Genomic DNA, 9,687 nt, shown 5'->3' with positions numbered 1-9,687 from the left:
TTTGTTCGTTGAATGCCCAGGCGCGTATCAGTGTTTTGTGTATCCCCACAGGGGATACACATATCACTAGTGATATGTGTGCGGGGATACACATATCACGGGGATACACATATCACTGTGACACCGGTAACCAATGTCTGAACGCAACACTACTTTAGTCTTTAATAAGCAGTCTTTAAGTAGTCTTTCTACGGATGCCCAGGCAGTGAGCACAGCCCAAGTAATTTTCATAGAGAGCTCAGGGAAAGTAACTCTACGCGAGGTGACAAATAACAGGACTATTCTAACTGTATCCGAAAGACAGGGAAAAAGTAAATCCTTCACTGTTTTGGTGCAGTCATACGTATATATTTCAGCTGTTTGACCAGTCGATCCTTGGCGCGAAAGGATAAAAAGAAAAAGAACGAACTTCTTTCAAGCGATTTTATTCGCCAGAGTGTTCGCGTATTCATTCTAACCAATCATATCACTCCTTAGATTGATGACGGGGTTACGAGCGATCAAGTTGGTTGTTGTGGGCGCTGTGTAGGGATTCGGAAGAAGTCTAGTTTGGTTGATATTACGGCTATTTTTATCAAACAACTTTAAGCCTGTAAGGCTTCAATTTGCGGGCCAGGATTCACGACGTTGTATTGTTTCTTTGAACAGTGTTTAAACAGGTGGGAGTCAGACTTGTGCAAGATTCTCAGTGGACTGTGAACGTTACTGCAAATTTTTGTTGTCGCCACGTGTGTTGGACGTAAAGGAAATTCTGGATTATTTCTTGTTTTTATAATTCTGGGAACCTGGTAAGGAAACTCACAATATTTCTTTGCTGTCAATTTCTTCAGTTGTGGTTTGTTTCTTGTGGTGCTGCTGGTGTTCGAGACGGAAAAGGAACTTTAAAAGCCAGGATCCTGAAAGTTCGCCATTTTAACCTGGTGAATCATCGCTTCGTGACCGAGAACTAGTTGTGTTGAAACCAAGTACATTGGGGTGGAAACCTTACAGTTGTAAACTCGTGGTCTCACTTTGTGAAAATCGGTCTTTTACATTGGTTTTAAGCCGTATGAGTTCAGCTACAACAGAGAATTCCGCTAAAATTGTAGTCACTACATCATCAGAGCCGGACGTGGTAAGTAACCTTAACTGAATGTTGTTTAGTCTGATGTTTAGCTTATTTTCAGTCGTGATGATCTGGATATCTTCTGGTCATCTGTGGAAGTATTCCTAGAAACGAAGTACTGCTCTAACGTTTGCTTTTTGCTTTAAACTTATTTTTCACCCCTTGCCTATTCAATATGTACAAGGAAAGCGCAATTAAGTTAGGCTTATGTAGTAGCTAATTACTTCGTATCTGTTTGTTTTGTTTGTTGTAAAGGATTTGATATGGTGAGGTCGCCATAAGACCGGGAAGGAATTAATTTCCCTTGACTTTCAATTAAGCTTATTTGACGGAGCTTTATCGTTTTTATCACATATAGCTAAGGATCAACGAATTTATCGTCCTTTCCATACAAACGCAGCTTTTATTCACGTGGGAGATCAAATCTTCATAAAGATCAGGTCTTGAAAAAAAGTTCAAGACCGGGCAATTTAAGTTATTTCCTGGTTAAAAACATGCTAAAAGTGGTCTTGTTAAATTTGCAACCTAAGTCATTTAACTATCTGAAGTTTGTGTGACCCTGTCAATCTTCACGCCTGATCCTCACTTGCAACACAAGCATAAGCATAAAAGAAGCTTATGTGCTATTGGGGACGGCCGGATACAAGCACAAGTCTATGAGTCACAAGTCAGTGAGTCAATTGGCTGATCAGCGGTTTTTCAGGAAAACAATTCCAAATAGTGTTTTCTTTCATATTTCTGTCACGTCCTTTTTAATTAGTACACACAACATCACAAATTAAATGTAACTGCGACACAAGCCTTAGAGTTTAACTAATTCTTATCATGATGCAAGTTTTCAATTGAACAGATTCTACGATATCAAGTGGGCATTGCGCGACCATATCGTCATTAAAATTTTATTTATAATCCAGTGGGAACTCTGCATTCTTTAAAATGACTAAAAAAGTTGAACAAGAGAGTTTATTGTTTCTTTGATGTTCCAATTTCAGTAAATAAACTTAATATATAGATTTAGCCAAGCTTAAAAGCAGAGCTCCTGGGCCAGGTTGTTGAAAGTTTCATTAAGCTAACCCTGGATAAGCTACAATTTTGATTTGAGTTTTGTAACTTCTGAGTGAGATTTTTTGTATATTGTTTTGCCTTCTGTTTTGAGTTTGAATAATCTCAAAATACGCAAAACAAAAGTAGTGAAAAACATTTTTATACAAGAAAAATTTCACTTGGGTTAACTTTTAATCTTGGGTTAGCGTTAACCGGCTTCTGAACAACCCGACCCTGTTTGCAAGTTAACCTGACATGAGCCTTGTGATCCAATCAAGCAAGGAATGTCCAATATCAAAGAAGAACACTGTAAACGAAGGTTGCATGTCTCTGTCAACCTATTAGCCGGAGTATGGCCGCCATCTTGCGTGATGTTGTCTTCTGTGTCGTTGTCTTCACTGTCGCCGCTGTCTTTTATACGTGCCCAGAAACAATACCACTAGCCGTGATAACCATGAGAAAGTCAATTCATGGGTTTCCTTTCCTTTCCTATATAAGTGTGGGGCTCTGCTTGGCAGTCCTCCGGGCTCCTGGAGCTCTGCTATAATGGAGTGGTTTATTTTCAGCTCTATTTGAAGAAGCTAGTCATAAAAGGGGATAAGTGACGATTTTGGTTGCTTTTCTCTTTTTTGCTCCAAATTAGCTGAATTTTTGCATGTGGTCTTCAATGTAATAGAAAACGTGGTTCTGTATTTTTGTCGCTGGTTTTTGCTTCGTTTTCGAGTTAAAACGTAGGCAAAAAACTTGGCTTTTCATAGCCATGTCTTTAGGAGTTTATTTGTTGAACAGCAAACAGGCAGACTGTTTATAGTGTATGAAGTCAAAACCAAATCCCACAGCATAAAGAGTGGAAATCTGGGAACAGATTGTTTACATTGGCTATTGTGACGTGAACACACAACGTGAATCGATCGAGCGTCAAACGAAATGCCATCAAACAAAAAAGAGATGTGCCGCATTAGAGCTCTGTCAACTAATATCTTAAGCATTGTTTTAAAGTACCTTGTATCCCTGCCTGGTGGTTGAGAGGCATCATAAAGCCTCGATAAACCCGTAAGTCATCAGCACATTTTAAAGAATCAAAACGTGTTCTGAAACTTCGAAGGCAGCTGATATACCGTAATCGTGTTATCGGCGTTCGAAGTCAGATCGAGCCAGGCAGCAAAGTCCAAGAGCAGTTCTTGCCCAAGAAAAATACCCTCTGGTGAGTTGTGGCCCATTTGCCAAGCGTTGCTAGCATCAAAGTTTGGAAAGCGAGAACTGGTTTTAGACTTATAAAATTTGTCTTGTATCGACCACCATGTTTTCGGGTACATGAGGTGTAAAGACCCTTCCCGGCATGCATTGCGATTACGTTCTGCGGACCTTTCTCGAACTGGGAACTAGATTTAAACATAATAATGGCCAGCAAGTGGCGATCGATTGTAACAGATCTGTGATCCAGTTTGCGTTGATTTTATTTCAAATCGGCATGATTTGTAGTGTTTTGAGCTTCTGGGATCAGAGACATGCAGATGTATGGAGACCCGTACGTTGCGCAGAAGGGTTAATCTGTTAATCTGTCAGCCCTATTTATAGAGCGTTTTCACGTGGAGTCATCAAATTCTTAAATCCAAAACTAAACAGCCACCAAAGTTGTTATCCTCATCAGGCATAAGAGGTACCAGCGCATTTTGAACTTCGAAGTTATGGCGGTGCGTGACATAAAGCTACGATCGCGTTTGTTGAAAACTATGTTTTATCTCGTGATTTTTTAGCCATTTAAGACGTTGCTGTATTTGGAAAGTGCTTATTGAAATGTTTGTTTTATTTTATTTTTATTTACACCTTTTTTGACCTGAAATCAACATTTTTGAGCTTACACGTTGCATGAAATTACCATTTTCAGGAGCCCATCATTGGCTCCTACCATTTTGCTGTTTTCTAAGTGAAACCAACATCCTTGCCATCATGCGTTAGCATCAAATCAACATTTTAACCTATTTAGACTTGAAATCAACATCATTGAGCTTATGCGCTGCGTGAAATTGACATTTTGCTGGTTTCTAAGTGAAACCAACATCCTTGCCGTCACGCGTTAACGTGAAATCAACATTTTAACCTATTTAGACCTGAAATCAACATCATTGAGCTTATGCGCTGCGTGAAATTGACATTTTGCTGGTTTCTAAGTGAAACCAACATCCTTGGCGTCACGCGTTAATGTGAAATCAACATTTTCACCTATTTAGACCTGAAATCAACATCATTGAGCTTATGCGCTGCATGAAATTGACATTTTGCTGGTTTCTAAGTGAAACCAACATCCTTGCCGTCACGCGTTAACATGAAATTAACATTTTAACCTATTTAGACCTGAAATCAACATCATTGAGCTTATGCGCTGCGTGAAATTGACATTTTGCTGGTTTCTAAGTGAAACCAACATCCTTGCCGTCACGCGTTAACGTGAAATCAACATTTTAACCTATTTAGACCTGAAATCAACATCATTGAGCTTATGCGCTGCGTGAAATTGACATTTTGCTGGTTTCTAAGTGAAACCAACATCCTTGGCGTCACGCGTTAATGTGAAATCAACATTTTCACCTATTTAGACCTGAAATCAACATCATTGAGCTTATGCGCTGCATGAAATTGACATTTTGCTGGTTTCGAAGTGAAACCAACATCCTTGCCGTCACGTGTTAACGTGAAATCAACATTTTAACCTATTTAGACCTGAAATCAACATCATTGAGCTTATGCGTTGCGTGAAATTGACATTTTGCTGGTTTCGAAGTGAAATCAACCTCCTTGCCGTCACGTGTTAACGTGAAATCAACATTTAAACCTTTTTTGACCTAAAATTAACATTTTTGAGCTTATACGTTGCGTGAAATTGACATTTTGCTGCTTTCTAAGTGAAATCAAAGTCCTTGCAGTCGCGGCGGGCCGAGCCTTTGTTATGAGAAACCGAGGCGAGACTTCGACTTATAACAAAGGCTTGGCTTGGCTATTATAATAAAGGATCGGCTCTGTTTATCATAACAAAGGCCCGGCTTCATTTATTTACAGCCTCGGCGGGAAAAGGGTGTTAGGTATTTTAATCAAAAGTGAACTTTGTTGAAAACGCTCCAAATTTCGCATGCAGTTTTGTTTAGGTATGTTTAGCAATGTCCCGTAGTTTTTCCGCTAAACTTTGCTTCGTTTTCGGGATATTGCGTATGCAAAAAAACACTCAGTTTTCCTAGCGGCGTCTTTATAAAACGAAGCAAAAACCAGCGGCAAAAATACAGGGACACGTTTTTCTATTACATTGAAGACCACATGCAAAAATTCAGCTAATTTGGAGCAAAAAAAAAGAAAAGCAACCAAAATCGTCACTTATCCCCTTTTATGACTAGCTTCTTCATTTGTTTGTGATTCTCACAACCCTTACTTTTTTCGGTTCCGTGAAAGCTTCTCTACGGCTGAAGGAACACCCCCTCTGATCCCCTCCTCCAACAATTACTGTAATTGCCTTAGTCACTCTAAGAGAATTGTGTGCAGAAAATCATGGTAGTTGAATGCATCACATGCACAACATCTTGAAGACTTGGCATGCAATGTTGCAGACAACTCCCATGATTCAATGCATTATATAGAGGGAATAGGGCATCGGCAATCAAAGGACTATATCCAGTACACTCTGTGCCTGTGTCTGAGCTTGTCACGCTCACTTTTGAGTCCCTGCCGAGGGTAAATGAAGATTTTTTTTTTTTCATTATGTGGATTTTTTAAAACAAAAAATAGGAGGGCTAGCAAGACGTTCATTGCAAGCACCAAAAGATTATTCAGATTTTGTTCACTTTTTTGTACTACGTAAATCAGATAAAAAAGACAAAATAGAGAAGAAAGTCATAAAATACACGTTAAATATTCAATCTCTGCCATTTGCTGTGAATGTCATGCTTAGCCTCTGTAGTTCTAATAACATTATACCGGACTAACTTCACATATGCTGAGACTCATCCTCATCCCCAGGACTAAATGTTTTTCTTTCAAGTAGATTACTTCATAAAAAAGCAATAGAGACTGTGCAATGCAGAATGTAAATTTTAAAATGGAGAAGGGTCACCTGATCCATTTCATTGAGGCTTGTAAATAGAGTCCTTAATTTTATTTTGTAATTGCAAAATTTCAGTTTTTTTTGTTTTTTACTTGACTCATGGACTCATTTGACTCATTGATACTTTACTCTTGTGAGCACCAGGCTTTAGCTTGGTGATAATTTCCCTGCCAGCGACATGATCCTTCAATTCTTGGGTTGCAATGCCTTTAATCTGTGTCCAAATTTGTTTGAAAGATGCAAAAAATGTCCTGCTGAAGTACTTGAAAAATTATACTCGGATAATGACTTATTGAGGCGGCTCCTAGTGAAATTAAAATTTTAAAACAATGAAGCAAATAGTTGTAGCTGATGAAACATCTGATAGCAAAGAATGGTGTTGAGCTGGTTATTTGCAGTAGCACATGACAGATTGGGGCAGGTTTGAAGATTTGAATGTGATTCAGGATAATCTGGTGCAATCTTGGTGCTCCTTTAGAAAAGAAACAACATCACAGAGGAGTTTTTCCTGCATTCTAAGAAAACGTTTGTTTCAAGTTTATTTGTCATTTTTTTCCAGGTTGTCCCTTCTGCTTTCAAAGGGTCTCTGAATCCTAATGCTGCTGCATTTGATTGTTTGAGGTTGGTGTTCTGAAATGTACTTTATTTATCATCCAGTTAAAGGTCAAATGAACCAAAATTTAGATCTCTTTTCTTCAGCCATTTTATAGCAACAAAATATTACAAAAAAACATGTAAAGGGAAACTTATGCGGAAATTTTTCTTTCTGAGCTGTGAAAAGGAGTAAAAAAGTTGAAAGTACGAAGACAGCCGATGCCTTCACGAAGACATTTCCAAAGTGACCGTGCACTTTAATGGAAGGAATGGGACTGAGACTCTGCTTTGTGACGTCGTTGTTGTCTTGAACATTGATGCGTTTCTGTGTCAGCGAGCCTTTCGTGGGGAAGGTTTTGGATCTAAATACAAACCTTATTTTACTTGGGAAATTGCCGAGGAGTTCACCCGCTGTTTGGAGGGCATTATTCACTTGTTTTTCATTGTTTTTTGCCCAATTGCCAGCTTGCAATGTTCCATAGTGAAGTTAAAAATCATCGCTACCTGCATCTTTCTTGACTACAAGTGGACGAAGCTTGAAAGAGGGTCCCAACAAACTCATTATTACAAGACTTTTTTCAAAGCTGTCTTCGGTAAAGTATTTTACACAAACGCGCAGATGCTTTGAGGTCTTGAAGCATTCTCTTTTCATTTTTGCAAGCCATTCTCTTTTAAGTTTTGGGTCCTGGGGGAACTTGAAAGGGCTAACTTTTGGTTTTGAGTGGTTTTCCTCTGAAGTTCACTGTGAACTTGAAACCAAAACAGTTTTAAATTTCCCGCATTTCTTGAGCTCACTGACAGTGACATCACAAGTTTTATTTCCAGCAATTATCCGACAGTTTTCCTGACCGCTGTACGATTATGAAGGATAAAAAACAGTGATTTTAACATTCCAATATCTCAGCAATGTTTCGTCCAATTCGTTTAAAACTTTAGAATATGTTTATTTTATACTTAATGAACACATTGCACTCAAATGAAAGAAAATGTCTAAATTTTGGTTCATTTGACCTTTAAATCCATAACTAGACAAGTATGGAAGCATGCAAATATTTCAGCAATGAATAGCTTTTTTGGTCTTTGATATGTTTCCTCCACATCCAATCTGACATTTCTCTTCTTGTTGTCCTTGTTTGCCAAGACATTACTTTAGTTGGCATTAAACAATGTTGTACACAATGCACATAAATTAATAGACTACATCCCATCTGTATAGAGTACTGAAGTGACAACGTCACAAAAACTAAATTTATGAAATTATGGAATTTACTGAGATAGTCTGACAGTACATGATGAAGAATGCCTACTTGCCAAAAATCAGCATCTTATTGCAATTTGGGGGTGAGATATTGGCCCTTTCATGTTTCAGTGACTGCATACAAATCCTTGTAATTTTGTCTTGGTTCTAACCGGTTTAGATATGTTAGATATTTGTTTCCAAATCCAGAGTGAAATTTTGACAAAAAAAATTTCTGTTAACAATTATTGTTTCTGATTGATCCCTGGACATGGAACTGAAAAACTGTTACCAATGAAATTTGAAATTGTAGTGCTTGACTTCATGAATGTAGACTGTTAAATAATAAGTGAGGTCATGTCTATAAAGCAACCTCAAAAAATAACAAGTGATTTTGAATGACTAGGTCGGGACTTGAAATTGTCCTGAATAGGAGTTGATCATCTGTAAATTAACTGTTCATCTATTTTCAAAAATAACAGCTGCTCACGAGCGGTAAACGGAGTGGTAATCAGCCAAAGCACTTCCAAATCAGTAAAATGGTCAACTCTAAGCAGCACAAACCTCTCTAAAAAACACAACATCTTGCTGAAAACTCCAAAAACTTGCACAATAAACATACATGCAATTTAAATTTGTATGCGCAACAAATGTATGCATAACATAAACTCAAAAAGTTTCTGTGTGCGCACGCTATTTGCGCGTCACTCCACTTTAGAACTGTCTTCTTAACAACAGTATTGGGCTACTGCTATAGAGTTCGTGCAATTTAGTTTTTTCGACAAATCGTTTTAATGTTTTGGACTACAGTACTGTTTTTGTTGAGTTGTCACATTTTGACAAACATGGTTTGAGTTATCGAGGATAAAATTGTTCAGAAAATGACCCAGAGGGAAACAAAAATTGCTTTGGCAGTTAGAGGGAGGTTTGAGTTATCGAGGGTTTGGGTTTAACTGAGGGTTAAATTGCAGTAAACGCATGGTGGAAATCCAGGCCAAATCAATTTTGGTTTGGGTTAGCAAGGGTTCAAGTGGTTGGGAGTCAACTGTACGTTATTTAAATCAGAGAAAGAATTCCTTTTTAGCATTCACGCACATGAAAAAGAACGGCTTCTAGTGTACTGCAGTGAAAGGAAGGGAAATGCAAACATGGCAGGCACCCTGTGCTTCTGCTGAAACAAATGGAGCATTTCTTTCAGCAGAAAATGGCAAAAAAACTTAGCTTTTGTTCAATTTAAATCTGACATTGTAAAATAATGTTTGTCCAGTGAATGCACATGTTGATTCTAAATGAACAATTATTCTTGTCACAAGGTCTGAAAAATCGTAAACGAAGCTTTTGACTGTATCGCACAGTCTTCATCAGCGATTAAAGTTGCTGATGAAGACTGTGCAATACAGTCGAAAGCTTCGTTTACGATTTTTCAGACCTTGTGACAAGAATAATTGTTCGTTTATTTACACACCAAGGTGAAGAATGAGCGTACATAGTCATGTTGATTCTAGTTCTTTTGATGATAATGAAGTGCTTTCTTTTATCTGCTAGCATATCTGCATGATCCGAATCTCTTGGAAGCACTACATTTAAGAAATTGCATTTAACTGCTTTAACTTTTTC

The 9,687-nt window shown here is 38.1% G+C and overlaps 1 protein-coding gene across 3 annotated transcripts in view; it reads left to right on the top strand.

Moving 5' to 3' along the window:
* The first annotated feature begins 487 nt into the window (after positions 1–487).
* Positions 488–9,687, top strand: part of LOC110051343 (uncharacterized) — a 54,771-nt gene continuing 45,571 nt past the window's right edge. For 2 of the 3 annotated variants that reach the window (XM_020757380.2, XM_020757378.2), the window contains exons 1-3: positions 489–659; positions 831–1,114; positions 6,799–6,860. In XM_020757380.2, the coding sequence (XP_020613039.1) occupies positions 1,049–1,114; positions 6,799–6,860 (128 nt within the window). In that variant the 5' untranslated portion in view covers positions 489–659; positions 831–1,048. Of the gene's footprint in view, positions 660–830; positions 1,115–6,798; positions 6,861–9,687 lie in introns of all 3 variants that reach the window. The other variant, XM_020757379.2, reaches the window with a different exon arrangement.

The sequence above is a fragment of the Orbicella faveolata genome, unplaced genomic scaffold (genome assembly GCF_042242905.1).
Source record: "Orbicella faveolata isolate gen_17 unplaced genomic scaffold, um_ofav_v1 contig_15, whole genome shotgun sequence".
Taxonomy (NCBI): Eukaryota; Metazoa; Cnidaria; class Anthozoa; order Scleractinia; family Merulinidae; genus Orbicella; species Orbicella faveolata.
Note: the sequence above shows the minus strand (reverse complement) of the source record. Positions and strands in the feature narration are given on the sequence as shown.